General features: G+C 42.9%; 1 protein-coding gene across 1 annotated transcript in view; it reads right to left on the bottom strand.

The window, feature by feature from the left end:
* The window catches only part of TMEFF2 (transmembrane protein with EGF like and two follistatin like domains 2), a 173559-nt gene extending 154390 nt beyond the window's left edge, over nt 1-19169 (bottom strand). Inside the window, exons 1-4 of the mRNA XM_054043332.1 lie at nt 18714-19169; nt 16458-16567; nt 9343-9472; nt 5706-5732 (exon numbers count right to left, since the gene is read on the bottom strand). Of these exons, the coding sequence (XP_053899307.1) occupies nt 5706-5732; nt 9343-9472; nt 16458-16567; nt 18714-18888 (442 nt within the window). The 5' untranslated portion in view covers nt 18889-19169. The remainder of the gene's footprint in view (nt 1-5705; nt 5733-9342; nt 9473-16457; nt 16568-18713) is intronic.
* Nucleotides 19170-19526: the final 357 nt, after the last annotated feature.

The raw sequence follows: 19526 nt of genomic DNA, 5'->3' as shown, positions 1-19526 counted from the left end.
TTCTTATATAGGCTCCTATTACCCCCCACCCCTGTCCCGATTTTTCACATTTGCTGTCTGGTCACCCTAAATCCAAATGGAAAATCCATAAAAGTCATTAAGGGACTATGCAGTGGAGAGCTCACTGAATCCAACTGTGAAGGGAGAGTACAGCCTCCTCCTGTTAACCAGGCAGTAACATTTTAGGGGTGATGTGTGTTTGTGCCCCCTACTGATTGAGTCAAGCCTTGTGTCTGCAGGGTTTGGAAAATTCACCAGACACCCTAATAGCTGGACTGAACCTACCAGCCCAAGGTCGATATGAAGGCATTGAGGAACACAAGCAGTAAAGTCCTTGTAAGAAACACTCTCCCCTGTCACCTCCAGTGCTGAAAAGTGAGGGAGTAGGATGCTGAGATTTCTGCTAAGGTGTTTTCCCTGGACCCATCTTGGTGTCTCCATCTGTTGTATTAGCCTTTGAGTAGAAGGTGTCAGATAAGTTTGCAGCTCCCCAATCCCCATTTGCTAGACAGGAGCAGGCACTTTATCTATGCAGCCTACTCCAGAGCCTCCTGGTTACTGTTTGAGGAAGAGATTTCCACTACTCTACTCACCTTCCAGCCCCTTTTTAAAAATTCAACCTCCCCATAAATATCTTCAGCACCTGCCGCTCTTGCTGCTCATATGCTTCCCAAAGTCACAGGCAGCAATGGCACAATACAGATTTGCTGATGCTTGGAGTCTTAGGAGTGGAAGCAATGAAACTGACTAACTGTTTATTGCACTCTGCTGCGGATTGGCAAGTCTATGAGTAGCTTGAGAGTCACTGGCGCTGCCAGTCTGCAGACTTGGGAAGACAATACTGACAATACATTTGGAAGGTTATTTTCAAAACCATAAGAGAAAAAAAGTTTAAGTCAAATCAAGAACGCAGGGCCGGCTCCAGGCACCAGCCTGACAAGCAGGCGCTTGGGGCGGCCACTCCGGAGAGGGGCGGCATGTCCAGCTATTCGGCGGCAATTCGGCGGACAGTACCTCACTCCTGCTCGAAGCGAAGGACCTCCCGCCAAATTGCTGCCGCAGATCGCAATCGCGGCTTTTTTTTTTTTTTTTTTGGCTGCTTGGGACGGCCAAAACCCTTGAGCCGGCCCTGCAAGAACGCTCAAATTATGCAGTAGTTGATGACTAAATTCTCACACTTGGCAAGGAAAACTTCCCACTCATCACCGTTGAGTGGATTTTTCAAGCCCTGCTCTAATGAAATCTAGAATTTGTTGTAGCCTTTATGACAGGATGTTGCCTAGTAAAGAATGATGTAGTGAGAGTGTTTACTTGACTTAGGTTTGGCTTCTCAAAGCACATTAATATACTTCTGTACTCTGATAACTACATTAGCTGCCTATTAAATCTTGTATTATAGAAGGCAGCTTTGTAGACCTTTAAATGGATGCTCCGTCTATTTCACAGATCTATTTCTCTACTACCTGCCTAGCCAGGCCCTGAGGTTCTGTTCTACTTGTCTTTTGTGAACATCTGCTTTTAAACTCAAATTGTTTGGAAGTTATGTTTTTGCTTGTTCTGCTCTTTGAATCTGAATTCACTACCTCAGGAGAATGGCCAAGTTTGTTCTCTCTATATTTTTTATAAACAATCTTCAGATCATATCTGTTTTCTTTGGGGGGGGGTGTATATAAAAAACATTAATTTCATTTGATTCTGCATCTGAAAAATCACTTACATATCATTTGTGTGAAAAGCCCAACCTAAGTAAAATTGAATATACAGTATGAATCAGAAATCCTTCTTTTCTATGAACTTTTGAAGACTTCATCCACATTCTGTAGCCAGCTGTAAAAAGATTCTGCCAAGACAGAAATATATGGGCAAAATTTTCAGAAGTGACTAGAGATTTTGAGGTTTCAGTTTTTTTGGGTGCCCACCATGAGATACCTTAAAAGGGGCCTGACTTCTAGAAAATCCGGAGTACCTACTATCTGAAAGTCAAGCCACTTTATAAAGTGCCTCAAGTTGGCTATGCAAAAATGGAGGCACCCAAAAATTAGTAGTCTAAAACCATGAACATTAGTCGATAAATGTAATTCCTTTCCTATACTTTTAAATAAAACTTTAGCTGACTGAAAGTGAAATTAAATTACACTTTAAAAATTCAGATTTTTTTTGTCTTCCAGAAGTTGGGGCAACGGAAGAAGAGAACTTAGACAACAATAAAAAAATGCCAATTTACTTGTGATATGGCAACCAATGGTTGAGGGGAAAAAATTAATTCACTATAAGTTAACCCAACAACTTAATGTCCATGGCTCAGTTGGCTTTCTGTAGTTGTACAATACATTTCAGACTACATGAGGCAATAACATGCCAATGGCATGGTTAGTCTTATCTACTGTGTGTAGGACTTAAAAGGGTTTTACATAAGCATCTCCGGGTGAAAAGAAGTGTAGGGGTCTGATTCCATCTCTCTTACCCCTGATTTACACTAGTGTAAGTTCACTGAACTCAATGTAGTTACAGTATAAAACTGGTGTGGGAGGAGAATCAAAACTTGTAAGTGCAAAGCATTATTATTAAAATTATCTAGGGTGAAACCCTGTCCCTGTTGAAATCAACTGTGGGGGGGGGGGGTGTGCACCTCTGGTTTACTTTTTGTCTTAGGTGATCTTGTCTTGTTTTGTATTTCACATGGAATAGACAACGTAATTAGATTGGTGAGCCACAGAGAGCTGGCTGGTCCTATGATGTTAGCTCACCTCCTCATAAACCACCTGATAAATTACATAAGTAATGGCTAAATCCCATCAAATGACATCCCTGCAGTCATGAATGCAGCCTGGTTGGTCCATGAGACAATCTCACTATTAAGTTGTGATCCACATCATGTAAGATTTGGAGGGTCCCTGTAACAGGGCAGCTGCCTCCACAGCACCCTCTCATGACCAGAGGTCACTCTTCAGGGCCTCTTAAGAACTGCACATCACCCATCAAAGGTACAAAACGGTCCCCTCCTGGGGTCCAACTGATTTAGTCCTGACACAGTCTGGCCCTCCGGGCCCAGCCCCCCATTCAGTGTCTCTCTTCTCTAAGATAAGAAGTCCCCAGCCCTCCTTCTCAGAGCTGGGTGCCAGTACAGTCATCACTCCTGTGCTTTACCAGGCTGGAGCTCAGCTTTACACCCCTGGTGCCAGAGTCTTCCTCATTCTCTGCCACAGCTTCCGAGGCTTCTCCAGCTTCCTGCTGCCCTTTGTAGGGGAATCGGCTGTCCTCCCGGAGACCCCATCAAGGTGGCTCAACAGAGGTGGCTCCTTCAGAAACAGGGTTGGCTGATCCCAGGCCACTAGCCCTTAAGGGGCAAGCCACCCTGTTACAGTCCCTGTACTAGCACAATTCTGTAAGGTTTCCAACAGCATAGGGGACTGTTTTAGGGAGAGATTCTGACTAGCCCCGATGTGACTATGCAGGGGACTAGAGGAGAGCAACGTTTTTTCTCCTTGCATGCTCACATTAGGCCTATTCAGATATTTGTTCTGAGTGCTGAGGTGGGTGGCAGTGGGGCAGGAATACAGGGGTTTTGCACCCTATGCTTCCCTAGGGACGAAGCCATGGCCCCACTCTCCTATGCACCAGCCAATGAGGCTGTGTTAGGACTAGTCACAATCTGGTCAAGAAATGATCCCCGGGTGACGTTACTGACATGAACTGGAACCGTATAGATTATTGTTGCAACCAAGGTCCTGTAACGGCACCAAATCTTGTATAAAGGGTCAAATAAGGTGTCTAAGACAAGGTTATGGTTTGCTGGTTATGATTATGCTATTTTTACGTATGTATCATTTTTGTAGTTAAAAGTTATAACTATTGGCTCTATACTGTCTGTATTTCAAACTTGTGCTATGCTTCTGGGTGATACCCCAGACAATTTGGTGTCAGCACTGCCTAGCCTGCTTGATGGCCCATTAACGGCCATCAACTATACAACTGACCCACTGAAAGAAGGCAGATACACCTTGTGACTCAGCAAGGTATGCAGGGACATGCCTGTGGACAGAATTCTAAGGTTTTTTCTTGCCATGTGCCCAAATGCTTGTCTTTGGAATAAAGAAAGAGGGGCCACATGACAAGAGACTATAAAAGGCAGCTGCCTCATCTCCATCTTGTCTTCAATCCTGCTTCTTACCTCTGGAGGGACTTTGCTACAAACGGAAGCTCTAAACAAATGACTGATGACCCATCCCAGCTGTGGATGTACTCCAGAGACTTGATTTGAACCTGCAGCTTATTCCATCATTGCTACAAGCCTGAACCAAGAACTTTGCCATTCCTGTATGTAATTGATTCCATTTAACCAATTCTAGCTCTCATCTTTATCTTTTCCCTTTTATGAATAAACCTTTAAATTGTAGATTCGAAAGGACTGGCAACAGTGTGATTTGTGTGTAAGATCTGACTTGTATATTGACCTGGGCTTGGGGCTTGGTCCTTTGGGATCGAGAGAACCTTTTTCTTTTACTGGGGTACTGGTTTTCATAACCATTCATCCTCATAACGAGTGGCACTGGTGGTGTTCCTGAGAAACTGGAGCGTCTAAGGGAATTGCTTGTGTGACTTGTGGTTAGCCAGTGGGGTAAAACCGAAGTCTTCTCTGTTTGGCTGGTTTGGTTTGCCTTGGCACAGAAACCCTGGCCTTTGGCTGTATCTGCCCTGCTTTAAGCAATTTGTCCTGCATTGGCACTCTCAGTTGGGTCCCGCCAGAACCAGCATTGTTACACCCTGTCCTACCACAGCCAGGGTGCTTGGGAGGCATTGTCCTTCTCTCTGTGAGTCCAAAGTAGGACTGCAGAACACCTGGACTAGCTTTGATCTAGGTCGCACAAAGAATAATAGCAGCGAAGCCATGACAGCCTGGGTTAGTCTCTCGAGTATCTACCCAGAGTCCTGGGCAGGTTTGTCTAGCCCATGCTGCTTTGCATGTTGCATTGGCTTGGGTATGTCCATGTCTGTTGCAGTCACACCTCTGTTTGTAGCATAGACATCCCCTTGGGCACAATGCGTCCCAGAGCCTCTTTTGCAGCTATGCACTGTCTCTTGCTCAGGAGGACTGTGTACAAGATCTATGATCTAACTCAAAAATGTTTAACTAACAAATCACCACACACCATTTTTTAAAAACAAAATCTAAACTAAAGGCCTAAAATGTTTAACACTGTCCCTGTAAGTAGTTAGAGTCTGGGGTTTTGTTGTGTTTTCTCTTAAAGCCACATCATCATTTTCCTACCAATGACATTTCTGCTTCATAACTACTACAAGAATGCTCTCTAGTACTGCAAATTATTGGGTTTGAATCCTCCAGGGGGAAGACTGACAACGCAGGGGGTTTCGTTCATGTTTTAAAAACAGGAGAAATATTATTTTAAACTTAAAATAAATGAGTGTGCTAGAAACAGCAGATGGAGATAGAGCACCTAGTACAACTCATAAATAATACAGAATCCTCTCAGAAGTAATATGGTTGCTAAATTTCCCTAGAAAACGGCAGGTCTTTATGAGGTTTCAGCTTGACTAAAATGCAAAATGTCACTTCAGAAAAACCTAAATAAAAGACAATACATAGCGTTACAACAAAACTGCAAAGCACATCCACTTACACTACAGAAAGGAGAAAGACCTTGTGTTTCTAGATAGACAGAGTAATATTAAAAGAGGACTCTTACCTCCATCCCCAGATCCTGAGCCTGCATCTGAAGAGAAAACACAATGAAATTTATATTCAGATGTGACAATAAGACCTATGAATATGTAAGGCAACACTGCTCGGTTAAATGTATCAGGGTGTATCTTACGTTTAATGTCATCCCTGGGTAAATTACAGAGATCTAATCTTTACATGGTTCGCTCAAGCCATCTTTCTGATGTCTGAATTTTCTTAAAAGTCTCCATAAAAGACAGAAAAAGCCCAAGCACAGGAGTGCTGTAATGTTCTCCTAAGTCTCTATCTCATTTGCTGAGACTGATAAACCATCTTCTTCAAGAACTTTGTGATTAACAGTTTTGCAAAGTTACTTTACTGTGCAATTTCATTCCCCCCTTACACACGCCATATTTAAAAAAAAGAAAAAACTTTAATTCAGTGTTGGAACATATAAAAATGAATGTCACGTATAGTCATAACAATCAAAGAGCTTTATAGATGTAAGAATATCAGAAATGTTTAATGACAAACACTGAGTCAGTATTCCTACCATAAACTGAATGCCTATGTAATAAATAAAGGAAATATTTATAATGAATACCTAGTAAGCAAGCAAAACTTTTTCATAAAATTGCTAATCTTTCCTTCCTCTCTCCCCCCTCCACACATTTTCAGAGGAACATTGAACATTGTCAGTTGAAATAATTAGTTTAATCCTTTAAAGGAAAGGTCAGAATTACAGACTCTCCTAATGGTTACTCGCTTGTTAAACCAAGTGCTTTGTCTTTAAATCCTTCAACTTAACCTGAAGAAATTTAGATGGACTGTTTAGTTTCCAGTTTTAGGAAGAGCGGCTACATGAAATTATCAAGCAAAGAACTTCATTGAGAAGCATTCTTAAGAAATCAATGTGTAAAAATGCACACAAATGGAGAGATGTCTGGCTAAAAGAAAATCTAAATTCTATCTCCATTTTCAGCAGTTTAATATAATAAAGGCATTGATGAAAGCAAAAGAGAAAGTTACATTATCAAGAGCTTCTTTTTACCAGAGAGCTCAACTCGCAAGCACTGCTCAGTGTCAAAGGCAGTTAGAAAGGCAAACGAAGAGATTGCAAAAGCAAGATTGTGATTCTGTTTGTATATCAAGAGTTGAATCCCAATTTATTTACGGTCAGATCTTGTTAATCTAAGTCAGTTTGTAAACTCCATTATTATTCAGATAAAAAAAAAAAAATCTTCAGATTAACAAGACTTTTTTTTTGCCACAGCAGTGGGTTACCAATTAAATCTTGCAGCTTGCTAAACAAACAGATGAGCCACGTTACTCAATTATGTTGGTTTTTTAGCTGGCTAAATCTTGAAACTGTGGGCTTTTTCATAGTACGATCATAAACATCAGGGGCAATGAGTGGTTGGAATAGGGAATAAAATATGATGGTGCTCTACTACCTAGCATCAGGGGCGGCTCTATGTTTTTTGCCTCCCCAAGCACGGCAGTCAGACGGCCTTCGGCAGCATGCAGGTGATCTCAGGGTGATCTGCCAGTCCTGCAACTTCGGCATACTCGCCGCCGAATTGCCATCCAAACCGCAGGACCAGTGGACCTCCCGCAGGCATGCTGCTGAAGGCTGCCTGACTGCTGCCCTCACGGCGACTGGCAGGCCACCCGCTGCGGCTTGCCGCCCCAGGCACGCGCTTGCTGCACTGGTGCCTGGAGCCGCCCCTGCCTAGCATCCTTTGCAAACCCATATTTCCTAATCTGATTCTCCAACCTACTCCCCACTACACACCCTCTCCAGGCCAGCTGCTTGGTGAGAGGAAGGTCTCTTCAATCTCACACCACTACTGGCTTCTGGAAAGCAGAGGCTCCCCCACTCCCTCCCCTGCCTGGCAGCTGGGAAGAGATGAACACTAGCCTTTCTCCCCTTCATGTACTCCATGCACTTCCCAGCTGTTTGGAGGAAGAAGCTCCATGTTTTTCCTTTCTCCTTCTACACATTCATATCCAGACTCCACCTAGCCATCCTCAAGGGGTTTCTTTCTCACGATCCTCCCTTTCTCACCAGATGTTCTTAGTGACATTCCCTCCACTGTAGGGTGGGATTGCACTGGTCCCTCTTACACCACCCTTGGGGGGAATCCAGCAGATTCCAAACCAGTTGGTTTAGCACTCTCCTCTCAGCATGATGGAATAGGGGTACTCTTGTGATTCACATTCTGCTCTCTCCGCCTACATCCAGTGAGAGATCCAGTAACTCCCCAAAAGCCCCAAGAAAAGCAAAGAGCACTCTCTGATAAGGCCCGATCTAAAGCCCCACAAAGCGAATTGAAAGATTCCCGTTGACTTCAGTGGGTTTTAGATCAGGTCCATAATTGATAAAAGCCTTGTCTTTGTTAGGAGGGAAATGAGACCAAATGTTCAAGACTTCAGGAATCCCAGTTTTTTTCCCTCCCTGAGCACCTCTAGCATCAGAGAGGATGTCTCCAAAGTGACTACTACAAATAATGGGAGAGATTAAGAAATGATGCAGCAAGGAAGTGGAATTATTCTATTAAACTTTTTGATGAAAAAAGCCCAGTATCTGTCCTAAAAGAAACTCTTCTGCCAAAACAGACTTTGCCTGCCTGAACTCCAGATAATACCAATTTGTAGACAAAGAACATTACAGAATGTACTTTTCCCCTTGAAAAATCTTAGGTAGCAATCTCAGACGAAGCATAGTTTACAGAAGAGAAAATAAAATGTCTTCAGGTGCAAGAAACACAGATTGCTGCAGTGCACAGAAAGCTTTTCTTACACACGTTTTATTGACTCTTCTAACCTAACCTGAAAAATTCTGTTTTAAATTTAAAGAGTTCCCTCAAGGAACAAAGACTTGATCCTTCTCTTCTTTTCAAGTTAACTTGATTGCCCACCTCCAATGAGTACAGAACACAAAAGGAAAACATTGAGAACTCCAGCACAGAGCAAGTCAGTTTTCATGTCAGATTGTGCTCATTCACCTTTCTGTATGTTACATATAGGAGAGCTACAAATATTTCACAGTGCCCAGATTCAAAGAAAGGTGCCTTGAGAAATAATAGTTAATGAATTCTTCCAAGAAATACAGAGAAGGCCATTGCACAATCTCACTAATTTAACTTAAAGTTTAAGGCCAAAACCTTAGCCACTATAAATCAGTATAGTTCCATGGCAGTCACTGAAGCTATGCTGATTTATACCATCTGGGGATCTAATCCTAAGTATACAAGAAAAAGCCTATGGGAAAGTTACCATATGCAGTAACACTCATAGGCTATCCCCTCCAGATTACAGAGTGCCACTGACACAAGCGAAGTGTTCTAGGTTAACTTAATCTCTATGTCCAGTTACATATATTCACACTAGATATCTGTATACAATGCACACCACGTGGCAGAATGCAAGATAAATATTAAAACAAAAATGCTATTCTATGCCCTGCTCCTCAAAATCATGTCAAGAATCTTTTTTAAAAGGAATGGATGACAGTAGCTGCTTAAGGTCTATACGGTAAATTATTCATCTGGAGTTAATTCGCCAGGAATCCAAAGAGTCCTTATCAGGATATGCAAGCTATTTTATCTGGTTTCAAACCAAGTTCTCAATATAGTCTACAAACGGAGTATTATACATACCAGTTGCACATGATCCTTCCGACATCACAAGTATTTCACTCTGCTGCTTGCAGGCAGCCTGTCTCAAGTAGCATTCGTTCTGATAGGTATCGCCATTGGAGCCACACACCGGCACATAGTCGCTGTTACACTAATGAATGCAGAAAAAAGAAAGAATGTAATTAGTAACAACCACCAAATGGTACTGTGCCAAATCATCCCCCCATCCCCCAGTCAAAAAATAAAACACCATGAAAACAATAGGAGCTTAGAAACTGCCTGATCCTTCCATTCTTTTCAAATCTATCATTATTAGTAGGACTACAGGAAAAAAACTGAAGGGATATTAAACAGTCATGCTTCAGGGAAAAACCTGAACTCTAACTGACAGGTGTGAATAAGAAACTTCCCACATGGGCTAGTTATTCCATAACTGTCCACTATGGGCTTTCATATATCTTTAAAGAAATTGGTGCTGGCTATTCAGAGACAGAATGCTAGACAAGATGTACGTCTGGTCTTATCTGGTATGGCAATGCATGCATTCCCACTCCCATTGGAGGATAATAGGCATGCACACTCTCTCTCTTAATTAGAGCTGATTGGAAAACAGGATGGATTGTTTTGTTAAAATTTTCACCAAAGAGGTGTCCCCTTTTTTCATTAAAAATGTTGAAATTTTTTCAACAAGCTCTTGTTACAGTATTTCCTAGAGTTCACAGCTCTCCATTTCATGGTGAGGGCATCAGGGCCAGAATTACAAGGCATGTAAAGTCAACAATACTGAAGAACAGAGATTAAATAATATACACTCTATCAGCTCAGCTGAAACTTCTGCTCAGTATTGTCAACTATCAGATTTATTTTCCTCCATCACAAAAAGAACAAGTTTTTCCCCCCGCTTGTTCATTTTAATAAAAATAATTCCATTTTATAATGGAAATTAGGCAACCTACAGGGTGTAGTTATCATAAGATAATCACACTCTGAGGTATTAGAGATACTTGGATGTGCCCTGTACCTGATAATTATGCCTGGGATGTGATTATCTCATGATTACTATACTCCTGATATGCCTCATTGTTTAATTATAACAAAAGTAATAATCAAGATTATTATTTACAAAAGATCACCTCTGTTTAAAAACCACATAAAAATTAAAAAGTCATACCATCAATTTAGCTGTCTTATGCTGAGTGTCTTATGTTGTGCTAATACACGTGATATCCAGTATGAAACTGATGTCAATATGAATTTGAAATCTGCCTAGATACGAATGGCTACAGAAATGATTAACACATGCGTGAGCTGAATTAATTTCTGGCCTCCACACAGGGATATAGCCAGGAAATTATTCAGACTTTGTCAGAGTGACATTTTGGTTGATCCAAGATGAGTGACATTTTCCCTATGTATTATATTTTCTTAAAATTCTCAGGCCTGCTGTGCCACCTTCTTTTTCATAAACATACCAGCAAAGGCTTTATTCTCCTAGCCCACAGCTCATCAATTCTAAGATTTTAAACTATTGATTAAAATGTGCCTGTTTGCCATTTTGAGGAATACATTCTAATTCTGACCTATGTCAAAGACAGAAGTGCCAGATTTCACCCAGAAGCTAAACAGTGATTTGGACAGAGCTGAAGGGTGGTTTGGAATAGTTTACACAAACAAGTGGATTTTTTTTAAGCATGTAGGACCAAGTCTTAGTTGCCTTACACATAAAGTCCCATGGACACCATTGTGACTATTTATGTGAACAAGACATTCAGGAGTTGGCCCAGAATATTGAAACATTCACCATTACAAGTAGAAACACAGAGTTTGATCCGGATTCCTATGAAGACCGTTGCCAATTTTCCATTAGTTTCAATGAGAGCAGGATAAGATTCATAATTTTTATGCCAACTAGCTTCAAAACAATAAGGGCCACATCCTGCTTTCCTTACTATGTGGGTGACCCCATTACCTCAGCTGTGGCTGTTCATGTGCATAAAGTGAGCAGGGTTTAGTGAGTGTAACAAATGAAAAGGTCAAAGGTGAAGTCCTGGACCACTGAAGTCAACGGCAACATTGCCATTGACTACAATGGGGACAGGATTTCACCCCAAATTCTGTACATTTAGAAGCACAGAAGGTATTTGAGACACTATTGCATTCCGTGGAGGATGTTACTGTGTTCTGCTTTTACAATCTTTCTTTCTCAGTTTGAAAGTGTCAAGAGTCCTGAAAATGCCAAGAAGGAAGAGAATCAGGCTCACTGGTGGAACTGTGCTTTGTGTAACACACAACAAGCCACGTGTCACTGCATACATATAGGTGATACATCCTTTCCTTTTCAAAATGTGTTCCCTGCAAGATGTACGTAGGCATCTATTATCCATTCTTTACGCCATCATCTATGCAAAATTGTTATACTGACAAAAAGAAAACAATGAAAGCTGCTGCTCAACAACAGTGAACGTGGGTATGCGAAGCTTTCAGAGGGTACTAACTATACAGTCCTGAGTTCCAGTGGCATTGAAGACTGTGAAAAAAAAAATCATATCAGAGCTAAAGTGGGGAAGAAAAATCAAAATGGTTATCAGAATATTGTGATTTTAATAATCTGATAGCTCATGATCTGTCACAGCTGGATTCTGCTACTTTAGAACAATGGAAAACTGGCATTCACAGCTTTCCATTGGTATAACAAGTATTTCTTTCTGGTCCTAGAAGAGGTTAGTGGCATTTTGATTGTCACTGTTTCCTCAATCCAGCAGTACATTCTGGGCATTGGCTCAGGACTCAGTACACCAAGTCCTAGGCCTCAGGATGAGTTTCAGCAAGGGCCAGATCATGTCAAAACTCCCATTCGCTGCAACGGTAAAGTTCTTATTATGTAGAATTCTCCCTCTCACACGTGTATTTTTAACATATATTTGCTTAACCCAAGCAAGGAAGAACAATAAGTATGCCCTAATTTAGCCAAGCACCGGCCCTTGACTACCTTTCATAGCATTTGGAACCTTGTACGCCTATAATCGTAGGCATAGGAATATATTGGTTTAGCAGAGTTTATAAGGTTTATTTAGCACAGAAGCTGACATACTTGTGTAACTCCTGCTCATGTCAGCACTACAAAACTAATTACTGTATATACTCGTTCATAAGACAAATTTTCTTAGTAAAAAAGGGAAGCACCAGAGAAGGGGTCGGCTTATGAACGGGTATAGAGAGGGCGAGGTCGGACACAGCCCCTCCCCCAACAGAGGGAGCAAGGAGAGGCAGCACAGCCAGCAGAGCCAGAAGGGAAGAGGCGGGGCCAAAGTCTCTCCCCTTCTGGCCATGCTGCTCTCTGCCCAGCCTCCGAAGCAGCTGCAGCTCCGGGGCTGCAGGCCGTGCCACTCGGCCCCACCCCACAGAGCAGGCTGCGGCTGTGCTGCCCGGCCCAGCCCGCTGGAACATGCTGCGGCCGAATCGCCTGGTTTGGCCCGCCGGAGCAGTCTGCAGCTGCGCTGCCCAGCCCAGCATGCCGGAGCAGCTCCAGCCAGGCCAGAGACATCCTCTCCTGGCCCTCCCCAGATAAGGTAGGAAGTGATGGGATTGGGAGAGTGTGGGGGTCGTGGGCTAGGGCTGGGGTCATATGGGGGGTGGTCACAGGGGTTACTCCCCTGACCCCCAGCTTCTCCCCCCGAAAAAAATTTCCCCATCAGTTGCTGTCCCGGCCTGTCAAGGTAAGCAGCTGGCGCGCCAGGACACTTTGTTTACTTAGATTTACTTCCGTGCCTGCGGACGCTCGAGGTAAACAAACCATCTCAGCCCGCCAGTGGCTTATCCTGATGGCCCAGGAGCCAAAGTTTGCTGACCCCTGAATTATAGGGTCGGCTTATGAACAGGTCATAAAAAAATTTCCATTTTTACTTATCCATCTCAGGGGGGTCGGCTTATAAATGAACTGGCTTATGATCGAGTATATACATTCCTACTCTCATAAGTATGATATGATAAATACTGTCACCACACTTCACATATTTTGAGCCTGCAAGGTAATATGAAAATGCATTTCAATAATACAACTCACAACTCTGTAACTAAGGCCCTGATCCTTGAAAATACTTAAGCACATGAGGAACTAACTCATGTGAGAAGCCCCACTGAAGCGAATGAGATTACTCACATAAGAAAAGCTACATGTGTGTGTAAATATTTTCAAGATCAGGTCCTAAATGTAGAGAAACAAACTCAGCATCAACTGAAATACCTAAGTACCTATTCAGACATTTTCATGTTGTCACAGAGGAAAAAGAATAGGGGCTAGGGCAGATTAGTGCAATCAGGGGCAGTCAGATAAAGGCCCCTCTAATATGCAGAGATTATGAGGTCATAAAAATAAATGTTGGTTAATTCTAAATCCTTGAGGTTATTACCTATAGCTAATAATGAGCTCCAATGAGAGGGAATGATTAATGGCCTGATACATTAATACCCAATGAACACATAGGGTTGTGCTCTAAAACAAGAAGAAGTGAACTTCTGTTCTTATTAAAACAGATGCGGAGAGAATACTCTTTGGTGAAATTCAAGTCCCTCACCAGGTGAAATCAGTGGATGGTTTATATTTTTGCAGCATTAAAAAAGCAAAAATGAGTCAACTGGGTGGAAACCCCCAGTCATTTATCTTCTGCCTGGGAGCAGTAGCCCATTCAAATGACCCAAAGCAGTCTGGTTTTAATTTGCCTTTCAAGCAACAAATGTTTATTTTGTTAAATCAGTTTGGCTGGACACTATCTGACCACTGTTATAAAAAACAGACAAAGAGGTGGCCAGACAGAAGTTTTAAATAGCATAAAGGCAACCCTCATCTTTGCTTTCCAACAGCAGTTAAAGCCCCTAGCAAGTACCAGAGAAAACATAAAAAATAATTAAACTGATGTGCATTTCTCTGTTGATTTGCTCATTGTCACCATGGAGAAGTGTGGATGGAAAACAGGCCTGAATTCTGACTAAGCAAACCCCCTAACTTGAGTCACATGGATTTGTGACTGTATTCCATATACCCCATGTGTTACTTTGTGTGTTACTCAGTCAACCCATACTGTATTAGAATTCATTTTCTGCTACAATGGTGTACCTTTCCTGTGTCCCAAACTGCCCACTGATGCTACACGATGAGCCAAGTTCCTCCCTGCTTTAACTCTATTAAAGTAAGGGATTTTCAGCAGAACAAGGATTACTTTGACTCTAGCAAATCAACAGCATCAGCCACACAAGTATTTGCATTGTCTGTATAGCATCAGCCATAAGTAGCTTGCATTATGAGCTCATGTTCAAAGATGTGGCTCCATGAATGGCCAAAGCCAAAAGAAAGAGCTCTGATTTCATATGGAGCCTGACCCAAAGCCCACTGAAGCAAATGGATAGGTTCTCATTGACTTCAGAGGACTTTCAATGAGGCCCATGATTACCTGGTCACTTTACTTTAATCTCATTTAAGATTATAAACATTACCCAGATGATGAAACCTGGCAAGCCCGTATCTTGTTTCTCTGGTATATTTCAACTGTCCCCCTTCATATGTTTTTCCAACATCAGCATAGATATCACTGATCTCCCAAATCCAAGAGAATGCATTCTACTGAGGTTTACTATAGCTTCTTTATTCGAAGTCACCAAAGATTGGCATGCTTCCTTGGGAAAACATAGCCTCCATTGTGTCCCGTGTCCTTAGCAAAGTCTTGGTTTGCTCCTCCCGGGCAATTGGTCTAATGCTTTAAACCAACTGCCCGTGCCAAACTGTGACCAAACACAAGAACATAGTGTTCTCTATGGACACGTATGATCGAAATGTCAGTAGCACAGCACAGGTATCAGCACCAGGCAACAGTGCAAGTCACAAATGTTGATTGCATTATAGGGTTTCCTTGGGAAAGAAAATGTCTTAACAACTAAACATGTTACAAATGCTAATGTTGCACCACTCAACTCTCTACATTAACATTTATTTTTAAATATGAAATGTTTGACCATATGTAAACTGGAAACTTAATGAATTGGTTAGGGGCTATATATATTATCTCTGTCAATGGAAAATACAACTATTTAATGTTAAATACAGTAATTTTAGTAAAATAATTGTTTTGCATTTGGTGAGATATTCTTTCATTTTTTAAATTAAGGCATTATTAATTTTGTCTCTTTCCTCCTCAGATATGATATTTTTGCCTCTGATAATACAAATGATATTTGTCAATCTTTAGAGTAAATAGTCTATCAATGCACAATAATAAATTAAATCAGTCATTACAGATGTGCACAATACTGAACACTGCACCATTCAGTCTATTCTACTGTAACTATTTAAATACTTTTTAAAAGTTTTACAATTGAATAAAGCTCTATTAAAACGCAAAAAGCCACTGGAGCATAGGTGTATATACAGCATATGATGGTACAGTCTCAAAACTCAATAACTTGCAAAAATTTTATCTGGATAATTACGCAAAGCACAGCTGTTTTGTGTGTTAGGCAAAACACACTAGAAGGAATACTTTATGATTAAACTGTGTGACTTTAAGGATGCCTGAGGTTTAGACTTAGCTGAATGGAGAGGGAAGAGAGAAAGGAGGTGTGTGTGTGGGGGGGAGAAAATCAACAATAGCCCACTAAAACTACCCAACACCTAAAGGAAGTTGGTGATTTGGGAGGGGGGGGGGGGGGCGCTAAATCTGATAAGCAACCAGAAGCATTGCCACTATGCAGCCTTACTGAAAATACCATATAAGCACATTACAGATCCATTTCTCTAACTAGAACAGAACACGGAGTATATAAAGCATGATCAGTATCATTAGTAAATTTGGAAAGGATTTAAAATCCTTGTTAAAAGGGCACAGCAACAAAATCACACATGCACAACCTGAAGCTGCAGACCCCAAAGGGACATTTATAACCGCAGCATCTGCATTTTCCCAGAGAAACTTATGTCTTTTTGACATCAGTTGGCTCTCCTGCCAGCTCTTTATACTTGCTGCCAGGTTTTCCCTCTAACTTCACTGCATGTAGAGAAATAAATTGCCAAGTGATAGGTTGTAAAGGGAGATCCCAGATTTGTATTCTCATTAGTGAATTAAAGAATGAAACAGCAATCTTCTTACCTTGAACTGACAGACGCAAGTCACACTGTCTCCAATTCTTAAACACTCCCCATCAAATTTACAGGTATTGGTATCACAAAGAAAGAGATCATTTTCTCTGTCATCATAACCTCAAATGTAAACAGAAAAATACTGTCAGCTTCAGTCTGGAAGGATATACAATACAGGGTGATTGCTTTTCTAATTTACACAGCACCATAATCTTGTTGATGAAATAATACAGTCTGGATGTTCTGTCCTTCCCTGTTTTCAGTTATCCACATTTTATGTTCTTATTCCCCACACCTCCACCCTCTTTATTCTACAGTATTAGACTCCAGTGCCTCAAAAATGATCCAGTAACTGGTGTATTATATTTTCTTTGGTTGGTTCAATGTTTTCCCATGCAATAGCAGATCTTTGGGTCTAAAGTCCAAACTGGAATTTCTCCAGACAATGCCATAACAAAGCCCCAATAATAAAGATAAACAGGCTGTGTGTTTTCTGTGATGGTCTGTCTGATTCCAATGAAGATTGATCACCTCTAAGTTAACAGGAGGGGTGCCAGGTTCTTCAGAAGCTGCTGAGTGAACCTAGTTCTTTCCCTTCAGTTCTGCAGACAAACAGATCTGGCTGAAGATTTAGCTCATGAATGCCAGCGTGAATTTCAGATTTCATTAGTTGCCATCCCACTCCGACAGTGTGTAAGAGAGGAATTAAACAAAACAAACTATATTACACTCCAAATCCATTAAGATTTAATCCCACTGATTTTTTAAATGTTCTAGTTCTTCTAACCATATCACTGAATATTAAAAATGAAAACTGAAAATTGCTTCTTGCCAACCTATGATATATGATATTACCTTGAAGGCTGCTATTTTCTCAGAATCCTATTAAAAGGTCTAATTGCAGAAACACCTTGAATATCGGAGGCATAGCCTGCTGACCCAAATATTATACTCACTGTAAAGTCAGTGACTTTAAGGATGATAAATAATTGGGATCACCCTATTTTGAGTGGTTTTTTTTAATCAGTGGATAGATAAGTATTTGACTTTAACCTATATAGCGCACTTATCTCCCAACCTCCAATACATACACACACAACACTGACATATTTAAACATACATCACTTTGTCACTGAAAGAGACAGAGTGATTCTGCTTCACCAGAAGCCTGCTAATAGGTCTGGAGATCTCTCTCCCTGTCTATATATAAAAGAGTGCTTCAAAAAGGACTGAGCGATCAGCTAGAAACAGAAAACCCTCACCCACAGGCGTTGACAAACAGTGGTTATATTGAAAATACTGCAGAAATGGTAAACACACTCCACGCAATGCACTGTTATTATTGTATTAAGGGCTATGCTGATCAGACACAAAGCCAGCTCGCAGCTGATCTAAAAGGGCAAGAACTCCGGTCCCCAGTCTCTTCCTTATTCAATTAGTATATTTCACCCGCACTGTGCGTGGCAGGCACCTTCCAGCGGGGCTGAAATTGACCAGATAAAGAGGAAAAGCCTGTTTAATAGCAGTCCGCAGGAGAACTCGAGGAAAGAGGCGTTACTTCTTGATCACTTGCGGCTAGCTACCCTGCCCTTTGGTCCTGTCAGTACCCAGTGTGACAGCTGTAAACGCTTCCTCTGCTAACTTCTCTCCAGAAACTATAGGGTTTACAAAGTGAATGCAATATAAAGAAAGGCAAACAAAATCCCATGCCTACAACAAAATCGAAATGCCTGGAAGCAGCGACAAAAAGGGTTCTTCGCCAACAGGATTAACCTTCCATATTATTATCAGGAGTTGCTTTTTCTTGGAAAGACGACCTAGCACAGACTCTTGCACTTTCTGCAATAAATCAGCATTTCCCAGACAGCCACAACGCGATTTATTGCATTCTCTCCTAAAATTGTTTCTCTCTCACACACACATACACTCTTCTCACTTCTAATACGTTAAAAAAACCACCCCATGGCATTAATCAGTTTTGCGGGATCACAAAATGATAGTGTGTGTCCAGCCTGCAACAAACTCTATGCACTACACCGCTGAAAGGCAGATGCCATTAGAGTGCAGGGTGGGGAATACTGAAACATGCCTGCACTTTCTGCCCCGCTGTCCAGTCACTCCTTTGTAAATGCACACTGGACCGGGAGGGCTCGCGAAGTGCTCTGTAATTTGCAGTCAGCGCAGCGATCTGCAGGTTTTGGGACGAGCCCGCCTTTGGAAAAGGATACAGAGAGGAAGGTGGCGGGGGATCTGGCTTGCAGCTTACCAGAGCAATTCCAGCCGGTAGGCGTTTGGCAGTCACTTAAGGAGGTAGGGAAAGCGGCAAGTTTCACTGGTCGGGCTATGATGAGTAACATCACCGGCAGCAGCAGCCAGCAACAGCAATCGCAAAGTGTCCAGCCGCCGCCGCTGCACTGCCGCTGCACTTCCCCAAGCACCATGACTTCTTAACTCAACTCGGCGGCAGCAGCAGCCAGGGGCTCCCCGAAGCGACACGGTCTCGGGGCGATGGGGGGCAGGAGGCTCCGGGGGGGCTGCCTAGCATCCCGGGGGCCCCGGCCAGCAGCAGGTCAGGAAGAGGCAGCCAAGTCCCGGCATGACGATCCTGAGAGTTTCACAGCAGCGGCGAGATCCAGCGGCCGGGCTCAGCCCGAGGCGCGGCGGCGGCGGCGGCCGGGCAGGAGGGAAGAGGCGGCGGCGGCAGCTGCCATAGGGCTCCGGGCGGGGAGGGAGTCACGGCGCTCCGCAACCCAGCGGCCGCCGCCTGCTCTCGCGCTCTGCCGCCCGCATCCCTCTGGCGCGGGGGAAGCAGCAGGTCCCTCAGCCCGCCGGGGTCACGTGGCCAAGGCAGCCCGGCCCCTGATTGGAGGAGCGGGATGCAGGTCCCCCGGCAGGGCGGGGCCGGCGGCGGCGGGCGGAGGGATGCTGCTGCGGCGGCGGCTGCCCGGGACCGGGCTCGGGAGGCTCCGCGCTGCGCCGCGGGGAACCGGACTCTGCTGACAGCCCCCGACCGCTGCTATGGATCGGGGGAGCTGAGTCGGGATGGGCTGGAGCAGCAGCTCTCCGGACTCCCCGCCGC

This window comes from Malaclemys terrapin, chromosome 11 (assembly GCF_027887155.1).
Source record: "Malaclemys terrapin pileata isolate rMalTer1 chromosome 11, rMalTer1.hap1, whole genome shotgun sequence".
In the NCBI taxonomy this organism is placed as follows: Eukaryota; Metazoa; Chordata; order Testudines; family Emydidae; genus Malaclemys; species Malaclemys terrapin.
The sequence above is the reverse complement of the archived record's forward strand: the minus strand, read 5'-3'. Positions and strand labels throughout refer to the sequence as shown.